Consider the following 23721-nt stretch of genomic DNA (forward strand, 5'->3'; position numbering starts at 1 on the left):
GATTTGGTATGTCAACAAATGCATTCAAAAACTTCTATAGATGTACCGTGGAGAGCATTCTGACAGGCTGCATCACTGTCTGGTCCGGGGCTGGGGGAGGGTGCTACTGCACAGGACCGAAAGAAGCTGCAGAGGGTTCTAAATTCAGTCGGCTCCATCTTGGGTACTAGCCTACAAAGTGCCCAGGACATCTTCAGGGAGCGGTGTCTCAGAAAGGCAGCATCCATTATGAAGGACCTCCAGCACCCAGGGCATGCTCTTTTCTCGCTGTTGCCATCAGGTAGGGGGTACAGGAGCCTGAAGGCACACACTCAGCAATTCAGAAACAGCTTCTTCCCCTCTGCCATCTGATTCCTAAATGGACATTGAATTCGTGAACACTACCTCACTTTTTTAATAAATATTACTTCTGTTTTTTGCACGATTTTTAATCTATACAATATATTAATGCTGTAATTTATTTATTAGTATCATTATTATTATTTTACTTTTTTTCTTCTTCTATATTATGTATTGCATTGAACTGCTGCTGCTAAGTTAACAAATTTTACGACAAATGCCAGTGATAATAAGCCTGATTCTGATATCAGACTGCTGGAAAATGAAGCTGGGGAGGTAGTAATAGGGTTACAAATGAATGGCAACAAACTCAGTAAGTATTTTGCATCGGTCTTCACTGTAGAACACACCAGTACTATATCAGAAATTGGAGAGTATCAGGGGACGAAAGTGAGTGTAGTTGCTATTATGAAGAAGAAGGTGCTTGGGAAGCTGAAAGTTCTGAAGGTAGCTAAGTCACCTGGGCCAGATGGTGTACACCCCAGGGTTCTGAAAGACCTGAAAAGATTGTGAAGGCATTAGTAATGATCTTTCTAGAATCACTAGATTCTGGATTGGTTCCGGAGAACTGGAAAACTGCAAATGTCACTCTACTCTTCAAGAAGGGTGGGAGGCAAAATACCAGAAATTATAGGCCAGTTAGGCTGACTTTAGTAGTTGGGATGATGTTGGATTCTACTACTAAGTATGAGGTTTCAGGGTGCTTGGAGGCTCATAACAGTAAATATTGCCTGACAAACCTATTGGAATTCTTTGAGGGTATAACAGGCTGGATAGATAAAGAAGAGTTTGTGGATGTTGTTTATGTGGATTTTCAGAAGCTGTTTGACGAGGTACCGCACATGACGCTGCTAAACAAGATAAAAGCCCATGAAATGACAGGAAAGATACCTGCCTGGATAGAAGTTTGGCTGACTAGCAGGAGATAAAGGGTGGTTGGCTGCTGGTGACTAGTGGTTTTTCACGTGGATCAATATTGGGACTGCTTGGTTTTACATTTTTGACAATGATTTGGATGATGGAATTGATGGCATTGTGGCCAAGTTTGTGGATGATAGGAAGAAAGATGGAAAGGAAGACAGTGTTTGCAGAAGTAGGGTGGCTGCGGAAGGACTTTGACAGATTGGGAGATCGGGAAAACAAACGGCAAATGGAATATAATGTAGGGAATTGTATCATCATGCACTTTGGTGGATGAAATAACGGCATGGACTAAACATTCAGAAATCAGAGCTGCTAATGGACTTGGGAGTTGTCGTTCAGGATACACTAAAGTCTGTGGTAAGAGAGGCAAATGCAATGTTAGCACTCATTTTGTGAGGACTAGAATGTAATACTAAGGCTTTATAAGGCATTGGAGTATTGTGAGCAGCTTTGGGCCCCTCATCTAAGATAGAGATGTGCTGGCATTGGAGAGGGTCTCGAGGAGATTCACAGTAATGATCCTGGAAATGAAAGGGTTAACATATAAACCTATAGGAATCATTGAAACCTATAGAATATTGAAAGATGTAGATAGAATAGATGTAGAGAGGATGTTTCTTAAAGTGGGGGAGTCTAGGACCACAGCCTCAGAATAGAACAGACACAAGGAGAAATTCCTTTAGCACAAGAGCGATGAATGTCTGGAATTCATTGCCATGGATGGCTGTGAAGGGCAATTCATTACGTATGTTTAACGGGGAGATTGATAGGTTCTTGATTAGTCAGGGCATCAAAAAATTAAGGGTAAAAAGCAGGAGAATGGGGTTGAGAGGGATCATAAATCTGCTATGATGGACTGATCATCAAATGACCTAATTTGATGATCAAATGACCTGATTTACTCCCACTATATTATGGTGGTATGATCTTAACATTTTGATGTAATGTGATAAATAAATCTGAATATGAATCTGAGTCATAAAGCCAAAGAGATTTTGAGAGGGAATTCCAGATCTTGCTGTTCAAGCACATGAGGAAGGGATATGCTAAACAGACACAAATTATATTTTCAAAATGCAAGAAAGCCAAGTACTAACTTGATGTGTCATAATTACAGGCAATTCCAATTCCCCTTTGATTGACCTCATGAATTTCTGAGTATTGGTAATTATCTCGATATACCTGTTTAGGCCGAATCTTCACAATTGGCTCACTGAGTTAAAGAGCTGTCAGAAGAGTGACTCAATATCTCCAAATGAGGCAAACATGGTTGAACACAAATGTCATGGCAGATTTGCAATCAGAAGCCACTTTATGAGGTACAGGAGTGGAACCTGGTCTAGTCTTCTGCTGCTGTAGCCCATCCACTTTATGGTTCAATGTGTTGTGCTCTTCTGGATACCAATGTTGTAACACATGGTTATTTGAGCTACTGTCACCTTCCTGATAGCTTGAACCAGTCTGGCCATTCTGCTCTGACCTCTCTCATTAACAAGGTGTTTCTGCCCACAGAACCACCACTCACTATACATCTTTTTGGCTGTTCGCACCACTCTCTGTAAACCCTAGATAGACTGTTGTGCGTGAAAATCCCAGGAGATCAACAGTGTCTGAGATGCTCAAACCACCCCATCTGGCACCAACAACCATTCCACGGTCAAAGTCACTTCGATCACATTTCTTCCTCCTTCTGATGCTTGGTCTGAGCAACTGAACCTCTTGACCATGTCTGCGTGCTTTTATGCGTCAAGTTGCTGCCACATGATTGGCTGATTAGATACTTGCATTAATGAGCTGGTGTACAGATGTATCTAATAAGCTGGCCACTGAGTGTATCTGGTGTGCATATGTGGATGAAACAAAATTATTTTTTTTGTAGGAATATGATTGGCCGATTGAAGGATCCCTTCTTCCCAATGCTCCACCGCTGAAAAACCAAGAACAGAAAAGTCAAGAGGTATACGCCCCTGTGAGACTAAAGGTTCTGAAGAATGGAGAACAAGACAAATCCAGAGCACTAAAAGTCACAGGACCAGACATCACCAGCATGCCCAGGAAAACGTAAGACAGCAAAGTACCTTTATCACTTCAGTCATGGTTACAGTGTGGACGCAGTTCTACCTGAGACCTCAGCACAAGCGATATATACTGACGTTCTGAACATCTTAGCTTTTCACAGCCACTGGATCTGCATTCTCAGTGACATAAGGCCTCTGAAATGTAAGAGTAAACACCACTTACTCTACATTGTAAGTGTAGTTATTAAAGTTACTTGATGCAGAACAAAAAATGCCTCTGTATGCTTAAAGTGATGGAGTAAAAGTCACATGTTTATATTCTAGTCACAGAGTCATACAACAAGGGAACAGGCCTTTCATCCCAACTCATTCATACTGACTATCGTACCCACCAAGCTAACTCCATTTGGCCCATATCCCTCTAAACCCCTTCTTTCCACGTTCTTTTACAAATATCTTTCAATAGGATTAGTGCAAGTGGCTACTTGATAGTTAATCATAAGGTCATAGAGGAAGATAAGCATAGATCCAGACCCTTTGGCCCAATGAAATCTTATCAACCACAGCCTCACTCAACTACTTCCAACTTCCTGCATTTGGGCTATACCTCTCCCTGTACCGAAGTCCTTCTTAAATGATATGACTGTACCTGCCTCAACCACTTCCTCTGGCAGCTCGTTCCATGTGTGCAGCACTCTCTTTTAAATGTTTCTCCTTACTGAACACCTGTGCTCTCTTGAAAAAGGATCTAGTGCTTTCCTGGCACTTCTTCTTGGGCTTCCAGCCATGTACAGGTATCAATTTTAACTGACACTTCGATGACAAACTCTGCCATCTTCATCAGGGATGATGCTTGGGCATGTCCAGTCCAGTGGTATTTATACCCCCATTGTCTGCCACTCCTGATTGGTTAGTCCTCATCCAATCAGGTTTCCACTGTCCCACCTTGCTTACAATCAAATTCCGGTTCTTACTTCGAGTGAGACCTTTGCCTTTGTTAAAATTCTTTTCCTCTAGTTTTATTTCAATGGCTTCCTTCACCAGGCAGTCCCAAAAGCCACTGGCTCGGCACAGTAGTTTTGTGTTGTCAAAGTCAATCCTATGGCCATTGCAAATGCAATGTTCTACTACTGCCAATTTCTCTGGGTAACCCAAATGGATACACTCTGTGCTCTTTGATGCGGGTTTTCACTGTGCGTCTCGTCTGTCTGATGTTCACCAGATATTTTATACGCCAGTGAATTTGTCATCGAGACATTGGTTAAAGTTGATACCTGTACCCAGCTAGACGCCCGAGAAGAGTTTATTTGTCCTATGCTTTCTTGTTTCTAGTTTCCCTTTCTCGGGAAAAACACCCTATTGATAACGCTCATGATTTTATACACCTCTGTAAAGTCACCCTTCAAATCTCCCATGTTCAAAGGAACGAAGTCCTGTCCTTCCTAACCTCTCTCTTTTTCGAGCTCCTCAAGACCTGGCAGCATCTTCGTAAATCTGCTCTGCACTCTTGCCAGTTGATTGATGCCTTTACTATAACAGAACTATCAAAACTCCAAGTGAGGGCTCGACAACAATATCTTGCACTTTCTTTAACATTAATCCATAAATAACATATTAAACCAACCAAGGTATGTGACCTTTACCGAAACAGATGTTATGGATACCCGCAGTCAGTAAACCATAAGATTAGAAATTTTGCCTCCCTGCTCTTGAAGTCATTATTTGTAAAGCCTATAAGAAGAGGATAATAATTGATTAGAGTCAGTAATATTTTGTGTATGGGAATAGTTTGGACTCATTACTACAGCAGGGAGGAGGTACAGGAACTTGAAGACTCATACTCCATGTTTTAGGAACAGTTACTTCCCATCTGACATCAGATTTCTGAGCAGACAATGAGTGAACTGATAAACACTAACTCACTTTTTTTTACTCTCCTTTTGCAGTACTTATTTAATTTAATTGTGTACAGTATATAATTGATTATATACAGTAATTAATATATTTTTTATATTACAATTTGTATATATTATAAACAGTTCTATATATATAATGTGTCTGGAAGTACGTACAAGGGGGATGTCACAGGTAAGTTTTTCAAACACACAGTGGTGGGTGTGTTGAATGCACTGCCAGTGATGGTGGTAGAGTCGGATACAATAGGGCCTTTTAAGAGACTTTTAGATAGGTACATGGAGCTTAGGAAAATAGAGAGTTATGCAGTAGAGAAATTCTAGGCAGCTTCTAGAGTAGGTTACATGGTTAGCACAACATTGTGGGCTGAAGCCTGTAATGTGCTGTAGATTCCTATGTTTCCATGTATTAAAGCCCTAAAAGCACTATTTATGACCTTCTTCAGGACTAGAAAGGAAAGGGGAATATGCTATTCCTTTCCATAGAGTCTGTCTGACTTGCTGAGTTCCTCCAGCATTTTGCGTGTGTTGCTCTGGATTTCCAGCATCTGCAGAATCTCTTGTCTTTATGACCACATCTACCCATGATTTCACTCTCTTTTTTTTAATATATCAATATGTATAATAAAAGTCAAACTATTAACCAAGCTAAACAGTATATCAATAATAATAATTAAAAAAAACAAAATGTTAAAGCTATTTTTTTTGAAAAAAGGAAGAAGGAAAAAAGAACCCCTGCTAACTAAAACAAAAAAACTCAGCTAACAAACAAAAAAAAAACAAGAAAAAAAAACCCCGTTTGGAGAACAAACCTGGAGCTATACGCCATACAAGCTTCTATTAAAAAAAGACATCAATCCGCCAACCAAATCCATTTACCCAAGAATCAGAAAGGAACCATCTTAATTAACTCAGATCAAATGATAGTAGCAGGCAAAAGAGCCCCACCTTTTCTCAAAGTCAAATTGAGGATCAAAAGTTCGACTTCTGATTTTTCCAAACTAAGACATACCATCATCTGAGAGAACCATTGTATCAAAGTGGGAGCAGAGGCATCTTTCCATTTTAATAAAATAGCCCTTCTAGCCCATAATGTAACAAATGCAATTACATATTGGTCTGATATAGAAATACCATGAATATATTGAGGAATTATACCAAACAAAACTGTCAATTTATTAGGTTGTAAATTAATTTTTAAAGCTTTAGAAATTGTAGAAAAAATAGTTTTCCAAAACTGTTTCAGTACAGATCACGACCAAAACATATGTGTCAATGTAGCTATCTCAGTTATACATCTATCACACTGACTATTTACATTAGGAAATATTTTAGACAGTCTCTCCTTTGTCAAATGATAACGATGTACAATTTTAAATGGAATCAAAGAATGACTGGCGCAAATTGAAGAAGAGTTAACCAACTTCAACATTCGCAACCAATCCTCTGTTATCAAGGTCATGTTAAGCTCTCTTTTCCAATCTTGCTTAATCTTAAATGGAGGATAATTATCCTGTTGTAATAGTAAATTATACATTTTCCCAATAAAACCTTTCACTAAAGGGTTGATTTTTAAAATAGTGTCTAACAGGTCAGAATTTTGTATATATGGAAAATTACTTAAATATTCTTCCCACTTTCAAGGTACTTTTGTTCTTCTTCACCTCTCAGTGCCCATTATAAGTCTTAGTGTGATTTATTTCCCAAAGAACAACACCTCATACTTGTTTGCATTAAATTCTATCTCCCATTTTCCAGCCTATTTTCTCAGCTGGTCAAAATAATCCTTTTCTAAAAAGAACTATTACCCCCTATGTGGGAACTTTTTAATTGGTCTTGTGAATCAGAATTCTAATCTCATTTTATGAATAAATATTTTGACATCACCCTGATGTAAATTTTTGATTATGCCCCCTTGTTCTGGATTACGGGCAGAAAATGGTGTCCATTTGCCAAAGCACTTAAATCATCCTAAACACTCAGCCTCTCAAACTTCGATATGAGGGGAATACCAGTGTAGAAATATAACCTGTCCTTTTAAATTAACCTGTTTATTCTAATGTAAAAGCAATTTCCCCAAAATTAGGTAGTGCTACCAATTGTTTCCTGGTCAACTGTTACCCACAGGGAAACTGGCTTGAACATTTTAGTGCACAATTCTCCTTAGCATGGCCGATGTTTACCAAGTGTCAGATGTGCAGCTAACAATATCCTCACATGCACAGTGTATTTTCCCAATGATCAGTATCAGGGTTAACATCATGTTACAGTAAGAAGGATATATATATATATATATATATATATATATATATATACATGGGGTTTCCCTCCCTCCACTATTGATGCTGCCCTCACCCGCATCTCCTTCATTTCCCGTACGTTTGCACTCACCCCAGCTTCCTGCCATCATAATAGTGATAGATATACAAAGTAAAAAGTTACATTAAATAGGCAGTGCAAAAAAAAGTAGAGGTAGTGTTCATTCAGAAATCTGATGGCAGAGGAGAAGGTGCTGTTCCTGAATCGTTGCATCTACAAAGAAGACACGACACTGGCTACATTTCATTAGGAGACTGAGGAGATTCAGTATGTCACTAAAGACATGCGCAAATTTCTACAGATGTATCGTGGAAAGCATTCTAAGTGGCTGCATCACCATCTGGTATGGGTGGAGGTACTGCACAGGATTGAAGTAAGCTGCAGAGAGTTGTAAAGTTAGTCAGTTCCATCATGAGCATTTCCTCCGTAGTGTCCAGGTCATCTTCAAAAAGGCAGTATCCATCATTAAGGACCCCCATCACCCAGGACGTGCCATGTTTTCAATGCTGCCATCAGGAAGGAGGCACAGAAGCCTGAAGGCACACACTCAATGATCGAGGAACAGCTTCTTCCCCTCTGCCATCTGATTTCTGAATGGACAATGAACCCATGAACGCTACCTCACTACTTTTTTTATTTCTATTTTTGCAATGCTTATTTAACTACTTAATATACATATATATTACTGTAATATATGTTTTTCCTATCATTATGTATCGCATTGTACTACTGCAAAGCCAACAAATTTTGTGACATATGCTGGTGACCTTAAACCTGTTTTTGATTCTGACTTGCTTCAATTCCTGCCATAGGAAAATGCTGTGCTGGGTATTTGCCAGATGTTTGTAAGAGGGTCTTACAACCCTCCGCAGTTTTATTTATTTATTTTTTACCTGGAGATCCACATGGAACAGGCCCTTCTGGCCCCATGAGCTGCACCACCCAGCAACCCCCATATTTAACCATAGTCTAATCACAAGACAATTACAATGACCAATTAACCAGTGAACTGGTAGAAGAAAAGAAGAGCTTATGAAAGGTTCAAAAAACTAGGTAACGATAGAGATCTAGAAGATTATAAGGCTAGCAGGAAGGAGCTTAAGAATGAAATTAGGAGAGACAGAAGGGGCCATGAGAAGGCCTTGGTGGACAGGATTAATGAAAACCCCAAGGCGTTCAGCAAGTATGTGAAGAGCAAGAGGATAAGACATGAGAGAATAGGACCAATCAAGTGTGACAGTGGAAAAGTGTGTATGGAACCAGAAGAGCTAGCAGAGGTACTTTATGAATACTTTGCTTCAGTATTCACTACAGAAAAGGATCTTGGCAATTGTAGGGATGGCTTACAGTGGACTGAAAAGCTTGAGCATGTACATATTGTGACACCAAACCAAGCTATCGGACGATTGATGCTAATGAGAGATAAGGGAGACAATGGAGAAACATTCAAAATGCTAATAAGAGAGGAGAGAGGAATTAACGGAAAAGAAACACAATTCAGAATATTGACAGACCGGTTGCTTTGAACCTGAACTGCTTGAAGTTTGATGGACAGGTGATACCCCAGCAGCGGGATAAAAAGACCAGGTTCGCTAAGGAAGGCGACACCACGAGACCACAAGACAACGAGACCCTGGAAAGAGCGGTGTGCCCCCACAAGTGGTGGGAGTTTGGAGGTCCGGTGTGCGGGAACCGACCATAGGCTCACAGGGTGTAAAGGTACGATCAGTGGGGACCTAGTGTGTGTGTCCACCTTTGCCTGGGTGCTGGGTTCACCACGGAAGAACGACCGTATCCGGAATGGAGGGGTCACAGTCGGTGACCACAGCTGGATAGAAGATATCAAAAAGGGTCTGCCCGAAACCAACTGCAGAGACATCAAAGGTCTGTCTGAACCAAATTGCATCCCCCCCCCCCTCCAACGGTATAACAGCAATTACTGCGAACTGCACTAAGCTGAAATGAACTCTGCATCACTGTAAGACTGATCATTTTACCCCTAGACTGCAATAGAGCTTGGTTGATTCCTATTACCCTAGTTCTGTGTACAGGTGTGTATTATCATTGCTAACCTGTTACATTTATATCCTTACGATTAGAGTACTGTATTATTTGTTTCTTTAATAAAACTTTATTAGGTCCTAGTAATCCAGACTCCAACGAGTGTTCCATTTCTGCTGGTTTGGCAACCCAGTTACGGGGTATGTAACAATATAAAGGAAGAGGACGTGCTGGAGCTTTTGGAAAACATCAAGTTGGATAAGTCACCGGGACGGGATGAGAAGTACCCCAGGCTACTGTGGAAGGTGAGGGAGGAGACTGCTGAGCCTCTGGCAATGATCTTTGCATCATCAATGACGGGAGAGGTTCCAGAGGATTGGAGGGTCGTGGATGTTGTTCCCTTATTCAAGAAAGGGAGTAGAGATAGCCAAGGAAATTATAGACCAATGAGTCTTACTTCAGTGGTTGGTAAGTTGATGGAGAAGATCCTGACAGGCAGGATTTATGATCATTTGGAGAGGCATAATATGATTAGGAATAGTCAGCATGGCTTAGTCAAAGGCAGGTCGTGCCTTACGAGCCTGATTGAATTTTTTGAGGATGTGACTAAACACATTGATGAAGGTAGAGCCATAGATATAGTGTATGTGGATTTCAGCAAGGCATTTGATAAGGTACCCCATGCCAGACTTATTGAGAAAGTAAGGAGGCATGAGATCCAAGGGGATATTGCTTTGTTGTTCAGAACTGGCTTGCCCATAGAAAGCAAAGAGTGGTTGTAGACGGGTCATATTCTGCATGGAGGTCGGTGACCAGTGGTGTGCCTCAGGGATCTGTTCTGGGACCCCTACTCTTTGTGATTTTTATAATGATCTGGATGAGGAAGTGGAGGGATGGGTTAGTAAATTTGCTGATGACACAAAGGTTGGAGGTGTTGTGGATCATGTGGAGGGCTGTCAGAGGTTACAGCCGGATGTTGATAGGATGCAAAACTGGGCTGAGAAGTGGCAGATGGGGTTCAACCCAGATAAGTGTGAGGTGGTTCATTTTGGTAGGTCAAATATGATGGCAGAATATAGCATTAACGGTAAGATTCTTGGCAGTATGGAGGATCAGAGGGATCTTGGGGTCTGAGTCCATAGAACACTCAAAGCTGCTGTGCAGATTGACTCTGTGGTTAAGAAGGCATATGGTGTATTGGCTTTCATCAATCGTGGGATTGAGCTTAGGAGCCGAGGGGTAATGTTGCAGCTATATAGGACCCTGATCAGACCCCACTTGGAGTACTGTGCTCAGTTCTGGTCGCCTCACTACAGGAAGGATGTGGAAACCATAGAAAGGGTACAGAGGAGATTTACAAGGATGTTGCCTTGATTGGGGAGCATGCCTTATGAGAATAGGTTGAGTGAACTTGGCCTTTTTTCTTTGGAACAATGGAGGATGAGAGGTGACCTGATAGAGGTGTATAAGATGATGAGAGGCATTGATTGTGTGGATAGTCAGAGGCCTTTTCCCAGGGCTGAAATGACTAGCATGAGAGGGCACAGTTTTAAGGTGCTTGGAAGTAGGTACAGAGGAAATGACAGGGGAAGTTTTTTACGCAGAGAGTGGTGAATGCATGGAATGGGCTGCCGGCAACAGTGGTGGAGATGGATACGATAGGGTCTTTTAAGAGACTCCTAGACAGGTACATGGAGCTCAGAAAAATAGAGGGCTATGGGTAACCCTAGGTAATTTCTAAGGTAAGGACATGCTCGGCACAGCTTTGTGGGCCGAAGGGCCTGTACTGTGCTGTAGGTTTCTATGTTTCTATGTTTCTTTCTTTGGAATGTGGGAGAAAGCCAGAGCACCCAGAGGGAATCCACGCACTCACAGTGAGAACATACAGTCGTCTTACAGACAGTGCTAAAATGGGGCTTCAAACTTCAGAATATCCCTTGCTGTAATAGTGTTGCGCTGTATGCTACGCTACCCTGGCGCCCTTTTACTGATCTGATGCACAGATTTGGAAAAAAGCTGCAGAGGGCTGTAAACTCAGCCAGCTCCATCATGGGCACTGGCCTCCCCGCCATCGAAGACATCTTCAAAAGGCGATGCCTCAAGAAAATAACATCTATCGTGAAGGACCCTCACCATTACTACCAACAGGGAGAAGGTACAGGAGTCTGAAAATTCATACTCAGTGTTTTAGGATCAGCTTCTTACACTCTGCTGTCAGATTTTTGAACTATTTCTGCTTTCTCTTTGCACTAATCCATCACAGGTGTGTACTTGGGCAATGTGGACATGCTGAGCCAGAAGGGCCTCTTACTGTGGTGTATCTCTACAAATTAGCAACATAGACCCAGGCAGGTAACAGCAAGTGGCATATTCCTTGGGAAAAGGATCTTCAGTCCTTGTCATCCATTTTGCAATAGCAGGGAATTGTGTACCAACATGGACCCATCCAGTGCACACGCACCCACAGGTAGTCTCTTTATTTCAATCACAAAATCTCTTTGATTAACTTATCCTTCATGGCCGTCAGATCTAAGTAATCACTCTCTCTCTTGTTAGGAGTGCGATTTCAACAGAGATGTGTCAACTCAAGCCTCTCTCTGTTCAATGACTTTTAGTTCACCGCTTACAGGTCCAGCATCATAACACACTTTTTGATTGAATGCACCACCATACCACAGCCACAGGGGAAGTCCTCTGGAAAGAAGAAGGATACTTGGAATCAACCACCAACCTTTGAGATTGTCTATCTAGGGCCTTTCTAATTAGGCTAGCTCTCTGTGCAGTCAACTGTATTATAGTCATTGAGATAGCGACCATCAGATATAGGAGCAGAGTTAGGCTATTTGGCCCATCACATCTGCTCTGCCATTTCATCATGGCTGATCCATTTCCCTCTCAGCCCCAATATCCTGCCTTCTCCCCATAACCTTCCACACCCTGACTAATCAAGAATCTATCAACCTCCACCTTAAATGCACCCAGTGACCTGGCCTCCACAGCCGCTTGTGGCAATGAATTCCACAGATTCCACCACCAACTGGCTAAAAAAAAATCTTCCTCCTCTCTGAGTCTGGTAACATAGTGCAAGCCAAACCAATGGAACATAGAACACTACAGCATCAGAACTGGCCCTTCAGCCACGATGTCTGTGCTGAACGGTAACTGAAATGCTCCCACACACATAGCCTTTGTTGCCATGCAGCTAGAAATAAAGGCTTACAAAACTTGGAATATTTTCTTTGTTGTCCTGTATTTCATGAAATGTGTCAATTAATAAATAAAATCAAAAGTATGTGATATATCAATTTTCATTCTAAATATTCATTGTATTCTGAGGCCTCCGTCGGTCAGAGTTGACCATGGATGTTGCATCTCAGTTGTCTAGATACGAAAGCCTGGGCAATACGATATGGAAAGCAAGCTGTTGTCCATGTAGCAAGCTCCCCCTCTCCACACATCTGATGAAACCAAAGGAACAGCAGAGATTGATGCAGTTTGGTACCAGCAGTGTCACAGGGGTTGCCAGTCAGCATTGAGCTCAATGTAAGACTGTCTTAGGGACTTCAGCTCCAGATTTTTCTCTCGGGGTTTACTCCAAAGCCTTCCCCATGAGCGGGTATAATTGCAAGGCAGCAAGGTTTGAGATCATAGTTTTCTTTCTCCTAGATGAGCTGCCAACCATGGCTGTTGAGCCCCATCTGCTCAAAGCGACTGGTTTTAAGGTGCTAGTAACCCACCTTTTCCCCTTCTCCTGTCAGTAGTAACGGTTCCGTCAGGCTTAGTAGCTAAGCCACATATCCAGCAAGGCCATGGTTGTCTGAGGCTACTTGAGATGCAGGCCATTGGGAGCGCTTAATAGGCAGTGGGAGCTTGTCTCCATTTACAACCCCCAACCCCCGTCTATAACAACCTTAAGGAACCATTCATTGTATGCGTATTACAAAAGACAATTACTTAAAGTGTCATGCAGTTTTCAGACTGTGTACAAATTTCCTGCTCAGAGCAATAGTTGGTCCACACAGCTGTAAAAAAATTAGAGGGAACGTTACAGCCTATGCATGATCCACGTCCCCCTGTTCCCTGGATATTTATGTGCCTTTGTAAATGTCTATGAAACACCACCATCACATCCACTTGCATCACTAGATTCATATTCAGATTTATTTATCAAATGCACATCGAAACATACAATGAAATGTGTCAACCAACACACCTGGGGATGTTCTGGGGGCTGCTCGCAATTGTCGCCACATGTTCCAGTGCCAACATAGATTCCAGGTTCAAGATTCGATTGTTTAATGTCATTTCCAGTTCATGTATAAAGGAGAACAAAATAATTGTTACTCCAGATCTGATGCAGTAAAAAAATAAAGAACACAATAATAATAAAATCACAATAAAAATAAATATGTAAGAAAGCTTCTACACAAAGATCGATTGTATGTCCATAAAGTGACACTAGGCATAGGATTATCTGACAGGAAATGATAAAGTAGTGGCGGTTGGGGGTGTGGAGGAGGTGGACTAGTGGGTGGAGGTGTTGATTAGGTGTTGAAAATAACTGTTTTTGAGCCTGGTGGTCCTAGAGTGGATGCCAGGGAGTGGGACAAAAACTCCATGACTAGGGTGGGTGTGATCCTTCATGAAGTTGCAGCCCATTTTCTGGCACCTTTCTGTATACAGTATATGTCCTTGCTGGCAGGTAGACTGGTGTCGGCGATGCATTAGTATACCCACAAGGTTCACCTTAACAACAAAGGACACAGCAAGCAATGAAATAACAACAGCCAAACAATCCCCTTTTCTTCCCTCCCACACACACACGGTCAGTCCTCCAACCTCATGGCACTTCACCGGGCGTCAGCCAATGGGTTTCAGCTTCCAGACTTTTGACCCATCTTTGGGCTTTGGTCTTTGGTATTGACCCCTGGACTAGCCGATAATTTTTTTGATCGTAAAGATCACCAATCTTCACCTCAGTGTCATTCTATCCCCACCATTACATCAGCTCACTGCTAGTCAAACTGTCACTGTTAACTTTATTATTTCAAATCATTCCATTACCCTCTAGGCTGGTTTTCCATATTCCACTTTCCATAATCCTGAGTTCATTGAAACTCTCTCTCCGTACCTCAAACTGAGCTGTGTCCTGTTTACACTATGCTCTATCCTGTGGACTACTTTGCCTTCCAATCTGCCAATGCCTTGATTGATTTATCTATCTATCTATCTAACTATTTATTCAGCACTATAGCATGGAGAAGATCTATCTGGTCCTTTGAGCCACTCTGCACAATTACACAAATGTAGCGGGATGATGCCATTACCTGAGGACCTGAGTTATCACTAAAGGTACGAGTGTAGAGCAAGTTCCCAGCAGAAGTAGTGGATATGGGTTCAATTGCAACACTTTCCCTGTGTCACAGTCAGCAGTTACTTGACTCGATATGTAAGTGATGGGTTTTCCTTCAAATGCTCAGAAAGTGCTCAGAAAGGTTTTAGTGATCACAAGCTGTATTAATAAAATATTTGATATTAAAATCCACGCATCAGAGATTTCAATTTCAGGCTTGGTTTTGCTTTATAGGCTAATTTGTAGCGTGCTTTTTATGGGAGTGCATTAAGTATGTGGGATGAATTAGATTTAAAATACAACACCCATTACCTGACCAAAACACAGGGCCCTACATTAATTTACTTTTTAATAGGAGGATCCTGCAAGCACAGAGTTCATATTACTAACCAGGATTTATTTATTTCATATTTGCATATACTCTGAGCGAAGCAAAAGCAAGGACACAGTATTATTTACTTACTTTTTTAATTTATTATTTGCACGATTTGACCTCCTTTGCCCACTGGATGTTTGCCAGACACACACACAAAGTTCCGGAGAAACTCAGCAGATCACGCAGCATCTATGGAGAGCAATAAAGAGCTGACGTTTCAGGCTGAGACCCTTCATCAGGACTGGTTGTTAAGGCAATCCACACGCTTCACTGTATTTTTCCATGCCGTATGCATGACAAATAATCTTGAGCTGATATAGAATAAAGTGAATGTGTAAAATGAGACAACAAAGAAAGTTCTAAGTGAGGAAGAAACATAGAAACATAGAAAATAGGTGCAGGAGTAGGCCATTCGGCCCTTCGAGCCTGCACCACCATTCAGTATGATCATGGCTGATCATCCAACTCAGAACCCTGTACCAGCTTTCCCTCCATACCCCCTGACCCCTTTAGCCACAAGGGCCATATCTAGCTCCCTCTTAAATATAGCCAATGAACTGGCCTCAGCTGTTTCCTGTGGCATAGAATTCCACAGATTCACCACTCTCTGTGTGAAGAAGTTTTTCCTCATCTCGGTCCTAAAAGGTTTCCCCTTTATCCTCAAACTGTGACCCCTCGTTCTGGACTTCGTAGCAGTATAACCATCCCATTATCTTCATTAATTCACATTGGGTCACACTATTCTTTCACGAGGGCTATGCACAATTTTTCATATTCTCCTTTAATTCTTAATTTTTCTGCAAATACCTAAAAAAAATCAGCGTTCATTTCAAGAGGATTAGAATATAAAAGTAAGGATGTAATACTGAGACTTTATAAGACGTTGGCCAAGATGGACTTGTAATATTGTGCAGTTTTAGTCCCCTTATCTAAGAAAGGCAGTGCTGGCATTGGAGAGGGTCCAGAGGAGGTTCACGAGAATGATCCTGGGAATGAAGGGGCTCATGTATGAGAAGCTTTTAGTGGCCCTTGGCCTGAACTCGCTGCAGATTAGAAGAGTGAGGGGGCATTTCATTGAAATCTGTCAAACCTCTCATCCAAGATCCACAAACCTGACTGTCCAGGTAGAACCATTGACACTGCATGATAGTGTCCTGCCAAACTTATATCTGCATACTTCAACTATTTTTTATCCCCTCTGGTTCAGTCCTTTCCTACCTACATCCGTGACACTTCCCATGTTCTGGATCTTTTCAGTGACTCCAAGTTCCTTGGCCCCAATCTTCTCATTTTCATCTTAGACACCCCCATGCCCCATCAGGAGGTCCTTAAAGCTCTTCTCTTCTCTCTAAAAAACCAGACCCAATCAGTCCCCCTCCACCTCCGCTCTCCTCCATCTGGCGGAACTGGTCCTCACTCTCAATAATTTCTCCTTCGGCTCCTCGTACCTCATTCAAACAAAAAGTGTAGTCATGGGGACTCGCATGAGTCCCAGCTATGCCTACCTTTTTGATAGCTACGTGGAACAGTCTATGTTCTAAGCCTACAAGAGTATCACTCCCTAACTCCTACTACGCTGTATTGACGACTGCATTGGTGCTGCTTCCTACACCCAAGCTTATCTCATCGGCTTCATCAACTTTGCTTCCAACTTCCACCCTGCCCTCAAATTTACCTGGTCCATTTCCAACACCTCCCTCTCCTTTCTCAATCTCCCTGTCTCTATCTCTGGAGACAGTTTATCTATTGACATCTTTTATAAACTCACTGATTCTCACAGCTGCCTGGACTGTACCTCTTCCCACCTGGTCACTTGTAAAGACGCCATCCCCTTTTCTCAATACCTCCATCTCCGTCGCATCTGCTCTCAGGATGAGGCTTTTCATTCCAGAACTAAGGAGATAACCATATAGCCATATAACAATTACAGCACAGAAACAGGCCATCTTGGCCCTTCTGGCCCGTGCCAAACTCTTGCTCTCTCCTAGTCCCACCGACCTGCACTCAGCCCATAACCCTCCATTCCTTTCCTGTCCATATATCTATCCAATTTAACTTTAAACGACAACATCGAACCTGCCTCAACCACTTCTGCTGGAAGCTCATTCCACACAGCTACCACTCTCTGAGTAAAGAAGTTTCCCCTCATGTTACCCCTAAACTTTTGTCCTTTAACTCTCAACTCATGTCCTCTTGTTTGAATCTTCCCCACTCTCAATGGAAAAAGCCTATCCATGTCAACTCTATCAATCCCCCTCATAATTTTAAACACCTCTATCAAGTCCCCCCTCAACCTTCTGTGCTCCAAAGAATAAAGAACTAACTTGTTCAATCTTTCTCTGTAACTTAGGAGATGAAACCCAGGCAACATTTTAGTAAACCTCCTCTGTACTCTCTCTATTTTGTTGACATCTTTCCTATAATTCGGTGACCAGAACTGTACACAATACTCCAAATTTGGCCTTACCAATGCCTTATACAATTTCAACATTACATCCCAACTCCTATACTCAATGCTCTGATTAATAAAGGCCAGCATACCAAAAGCTTTCTTCACCACCCTATCCCCATGAGATTCTACCTTCAGGGAACTATGCACCATTATTCCTAGATCCCTCTGTTCTACAGCATTCTTTAATGCCCTACCATTTACCATGTATGTTCTATTTTGATTAGTCCTACCAAAATGTAGCACCTCATATTTTTCAGCATTAAACTCCATCTGCCATCTTTCAGCCCACTTTTCTAACTGTCCTAAATCTCTCTGCAAGCTTTGAAAACCTACCTCATCATCCACAACACCACCTATCTTAGTATCATCTGCCTACTTACTAACCAATTTACCACCCTCTTTCTTCAAAGAAGGGGGCTTTCCTTCATCATCAACACTGCCCTCACACCTCATCTCTTTCATTTCACTCATGTCTGCCCTCACCCCATTCTCCCGCCACCCCACTAGGGAAAGGATTCCTCTTGTCCTCACCTACAACCCCACTAGCCTCCATGTTCATCACATAATTCTCCAGAACTTCCGCCATCTCCAAGGGGGTCCCACCACCAAGCATATCTATCCCTCCCCTCCCACTTTCAGCTTTCTGCAGGGATTGCTCCCTGCATGTCTCCCTGGTCCGTTCATCCTACCCCACTGATCTCTCTCCTGGTACTTAACTTGGCAAACGGAACAAGTGCTACGCCTGCCCCTACACCTCTTCCCTCACTACCATTCAGGGCCCTAAACAGTCCTTCCAGGTGAAATGACACTTCACCTGTAAGTCTGTAGGGGTCATCTACTGTATCCAGTGCTCCCGGTGTGGACTCCTGTATATTGGTGAGACCCGATGTAGATTGGGAGACTGCTTCACCGAGCACCTGTGCTCCATCTTTCAGAAAAAGCAGGATCTCCTAGTGGCCACCCATTTCAATTCTACTTCCCATTCCCATTCCGACGTGTCAGTCCATGGCCTCCTCTACTGCCACTATGAGACCACACTCAGGTTGGAGGACCATCACCTGATATTCTGTCTGGGTAGTCTCCAACCTGATAGCATGAACATTGATTTCTCAAACTTCCGGTAATGACCCCCTTTCACCATTCCACATTCCTATTTCCTTCTCTCAGCTTATTTCCTTATCTGCCCATCACTTCCTCTGGTGCTCCTTCCCCTTCCCTATCATCTACCCTCTCCTATCAGATCCCCCCTTCTCTAGCCCTTTATCTCTTTCACCAATCAACTTCCCAGCTCTTTACTTCACCCCTCCCCCTCTCCTAGTTTCACCTATCATTTGCCATCTTGAACTTCTTCCTCCCCCACCACCACCACCTTGCTACTCTGACTTCTCATCTTTTTTTTTCCAGTCCTGTTAGAAGGTCTTGGTCCGAAACATCGACTGTTTACCCTTTTCCATTAATGCTGCCTGGCCTGCAGAGTCTGTTCAGCGTTTTGTGTGTGTTCATTGAAGGGCCGAGATAGATTGGACATGGAGTGGAAGAGTCTAGAGCCGGAGGGCACGGTCTCAGAATAAAAGCACGTCCCTTTAGCACAGAGATGAGGAGGAATTTCTTCAGCCAGAGGGTGGTGCATCTGTGGAATTAATTGCCACAGCTGGCTGTGGAGGACAAGTCATTGGATGTATTTAAAGCAGAGGTTCTTGATTATTGAGAGCATCAAAGGTTACTGGGAGAAGGCAGAATAACAGGACAATGGGGTTGAGATGGGTAATAAATCAGCCATGATGGAATGGTAGCAGATTCAGAGGGCTGAATGGTCTAACTCTGCTCCCAGTCCTCATGGTCTAATAAAATGAATCTCAAAGTAATATATGGTGATATATACTGTAAGCACTTTGATATTAAATTTACTTTGAACTTAGAGGTGTTAATATGTTGTCATTATCTTGCATTTTGCCTGTTATTATGAATAGAGTTAGAGCAGCACGATTGCATAGCGGTTAATGTAATGCTATGACTGCATCAGGATCTGGGTTCAATTCCCATCACTGTCTGTACGTTCTCCCCGTGACTGTGCGGGTTTCCACTGTGTGCTCTGGTTTCCTCCCACATACCAAACGTACAGGTTAATTGGTCACATGGTTGTAACTGAGCAGAGTGGGCTTGTTAGGCCAGAAGGGCCTGTTACCATGCTGTATCTCTAAATAAAAAATGAAATTGATTATGCCGATATCTGACAGAATGTGCGTTAATTGGAAACACATTAACACTATTACAGCTCAGGGCATAGGAGCTCAGAGTTCAATTCCGGCGTCCTCTGTAAGAAAGTTCGTACGTTCTTCCCGAGCACGCTTGTGTTTTCTCCAGGTGCTCCAGTTTCCTCCCACAGGCTAAAGGCGTACTGGCTAGGAGGTTAATTGGTCATCGTAACTTGCCCTGTGACTAGTCTAGGGTTAAGTCGGCGGGTTTCTAGGCAACGCGGTCTCATTGGGCCAGAAGGACCTGTTCCACGTCGTATCTCTAATTAAAAATAAATGTGTTGCCAACAGTGCAGTGTGAATGTTTGTACAGCAGAGGGTGCTTGTCTGAGATTTGAGTAAATGGGGTTTTCAACAGATTTGGCATCATGACAGGCTTACTGAGAGAATGCATCAGCAGAGCACAGCGGGAGAAACCCTCTGGGAAGAAGAATGACTTGGCATCAAATACCAGTGGGTTACTTGGCACCAGCCCTCGAGGTTGCCCGCCTGGAGTGATTCTAATTAGGCAGAAAGAGCTGTCTTGAAATTTTAATTTATTTCAAATAATCTAATATGTTATTTTTTCTCTCTTCCTTAATAATGCACATTTACAACGCAACTGCTGGTGTTGGCTTTGGATCATTTCTTTGTATTTATTTTTTAATTTATTGGAGATAAAAATTTCTAAATCCAGCTAACAGAGGCCTGAACATCTTTACTATCTCTCTAGAACAGTCCAGCATCCCTGCAGGCTTCAGCCACCATCATTCTGGTGCCTAAATGAGCAATGGAAACTGGCCTAAATGATTGCTGCCCAGTAGCACTGACTTCAACAATCATGAAGTGCTTTCAACAGCTAGTAATGGATTGTATAAAATCCCACCTTACAGCTACCTGTACATTGGACCCTTTCCAGTTTGCCTATTGCTCAAACCAGTCCATAGCCTCGGTCCCTCCACTCTGTCCTGTCCCACCTAGAAAACAATACCTCATATGCCAGGATGTTGTTCATTGACATCTGCTTGGTGTTTAACATGATCGTCCCTCAGAGGCTGGTGAGTAAGTTGTCCTCACAGTGACTCAATGGCCCTCTCTGTAACTGGATTTTGGACAGAAAGGCCCTAGTCAGTCCCAATTGGCAGCAACGTCTCAAGCTCCATCACGCTGAGTACTGGTGCCCCTCAGGGTTGTGTGCTCAATCTGCTGCTGTTCACGCTGCTGACCTGCGACTGCACTGCCAGATTCAGCTCAAACCACTTCATCAAGTTCACCGATGATACCACGGTGGTTGGCCTCATCAGTAGCAATGATGAGTCGGCATACATGGAGGAGGTAAAAAGGCTGGTCAAATTTTGTGAGAACAACAACCTGATTCTCAATGTGCATGAGACAAAAGAGATGACTGTGGATTCAGGAAGGTGCCGACTGACCACTCCCCCACCCCTCCTTGGAAGTCTTCATGTTTTATTGTTTTACAACATTGAATCACAGTTGATTTAATTTGGCTTTTTTTGATACTGATCAGCAGAAGAAGACTCTTTTGTGTCAAAGTGAAAACATATTGCTACAAAGTGATCTAAATTAATTACAAATATAAAACACAAAATAATTGATTGCATAAGTATTCACCCTCTACAAGTCAGTAGATGCACCTTCGGCAGCAATTACAGCCTGGAGTCTGTGTGGATAGGTCTCTATTAGCTTTGCATTTCTGAATACTGCAACTCTTCCCCATTCTTCCTTACAAGACAGCTCAAGCTCTGTAAGATTGCATGGGGATCATGAGTGAACAGCACTTTTCAGGTCCAGCTACAAATACTCAATTGAATTGAGGTCTGGAGTCTGACTTGGCAACTCCAGGGCATGAACTTTGTTATTTTTAAGCTACTCCTGTGTAGCTTTGGCTTTATGCTTGTGGTCATTGTCTTGCTGGAAAACAAATCTTCTCCTAAGTCACATTTGTCTTGCAGATTGCATCAAATTTTCCTCCAGGATTTCCTTGTACTTTACTGCATTCTTTTTACCCTCTACCTTCACAAGCCTCCCAGGGCCTGCTGCAGTGAAGCATCCCCACAGCATGATGCAGCCACCACTATGCATGTTTTGGTGTGCTTTTGATGGTGTGCGTCGTTTGGCTTACGCCAAATATAGCGTTTAGTCTGATGGCCAAAAAGCTCAATTTTGGTCTCAACAGACCATAGAACCTTCTTCCAGCTGACTTCAGAGTCTCCAACATGCCTTCTGGCAAACTCTTGCCGAGATTTCATTTTTTACAACAGTAGCTTTCACTTTGCCACTCTCGCATAAAGCTGCAACTGGTGAAGCACCCAGACAATAGTTGTTGTATGCACTGTCTCTTCCATCTTAGCCACTGAAGCTTGTAACTCCTCCAGAGTTGTCATAGGTCTCTTGGTGGCCTCCCTCACTAGTCCCTTTCTTGCATGCTCATTCAGAGTTTGAAGATGGCCTGCTCCAGGCAGATTTACAGCTGTGCCATATTCTTTTCATTTCTTGATGATTGACTTAACTGTACTCCAAGGGCTATTCAGTGTCTTGGAAATGTTCTTGTATCCATCTCCTGACTTGTGCTTTTCAATAACCTTTTTGTGGAGTTGCTTGGAGTGTTCTTTTGGCTTCATGGTGAAGTTTTTGCCAGGATACTGACTAACCAGCAGTGGGCCCGTCCAGATACATGTGTATTTTTACTACAGTCAATTGAAACACCTTGACTGCCCACAGGTCTCCAAAAACAGATTTCCATTTAACTGATTATGTGACTTCTAAAACCAATAATTGGCTGCACCAGTGATGATTTAGTGTGTCATTTTAAGGGGGGGGGGAAGAGATAATACTTATACAATCAATTATTTTGTGCTTTATATTTGTACTTAATTTAGATCACTTTGTAGAGATTTGTTTTCACTTTGACATGAAGTAGTCTTTTTCTGTTGATCAGTGTCTATTGATCAAGGAGATAGGAACCAGTTTGATAGAGCTGAGGATGAACCAGCAGGATTTCAAGTAGATGATGTAATATGTAATATGAATGTAAGGAAGGACAAGCCAATGATTGGGTACAACTGCAGACAGAGCAGATTTAAGTTGTACCGCAGAGGCAAAATTCATAAAAGCGAAGAATGCAGGACTGAAGGTGCTGTATTTAAGTGCGCATAGCAATTGGAATAAGGTGGATGAACTCATGGCACAATTAGAGATTGGTCAGTATGACATTGTGGGCATCCCTGAGTCGTGGCTGAAAGAAGGTCATAGTTGGGAGTTTAACATCAAAGGATATAGTTCATATCAAAAGGACAGGCAGGAAGGTGCTGGTGTGGCTCTATTGTTAAGAGATGGAAGTGCATCTTTGGAAAGAGGTAACATAATATCAGAGAAAGTCAAATTTTTGTGGGTGGAGTTCAGAAACTTCAAGGGTAAAAAAACATTATGGGATTCATACATAGACCTCCAAATAGAAACCAAGATGTGGGGTTGAGATTGCACAGGGAGCTGGAAAGGGCGTGTAATAAGGGTAATGTCACAATGGTAATGGGGGGACTTCAATAGGCAAGGGGATTGGGAAAATTAAGTTGGGGTTGGATTGCAAGAGAGGAGATTTGTTGAATGCCTACAAGATGGCTTTTTAGAGCAGTTTGTGCTTGAGCCTACTAGGGGAAAAGTTATCTTAGATTGGGTGTTTGGTAATAACCTGAATCTTATTAGGGAGTTTAACGTAAAGGAAACCTTTGGAGGCAGTGATCAGAATATGATTGAATTCATACTGCAATTTGA

The 23721-nt window shown here is 42.4% G+C and overlaps 1 protein-coding gene across 5 annotated transcripts in view; it reads left to right on the plus strand.

The window, feature by feature from the left end:
- Window positions 1-23721, plus strand: part of LOC140205303 (doublecortin domain-containing protein 1-like) — a 566682-nt gene that overhangs the window by 413083 nt on the left and 129878 nt on the right. For all 5 annotated transcript variants that reach the window (XR_011887817.1, XM_072272825.1, XM_072272826.1 and 2 more), the window contains one exon: window positions 3143-3324. Coding sequence is in view for 4 of the 5 variants with exons in the window: in XM_072272825.1 (XP_072128926.1) it covers window positions 3143-3324 (182 nt within the window). In the remaining variant the exon portion in view is untranslated. The remainder of the gene's footprint in view (window positions 1-3142; window positions 3325-23721) is intronic.

This window comes from Mobula birostris, chromosome 11 (assembly GCF_030028105.1).
Source record: "Mobula birostris isolate sMobBir1 chromosome 11, sMobBir1.hap1, whole genome shotgun sequence".
Lineage (NCBI taxonomy): Eukaryota > Metazoa > Chordata > Chondrichthyes > Myliobatiformes > Myliobatidae > Mobula > Mobula birostris.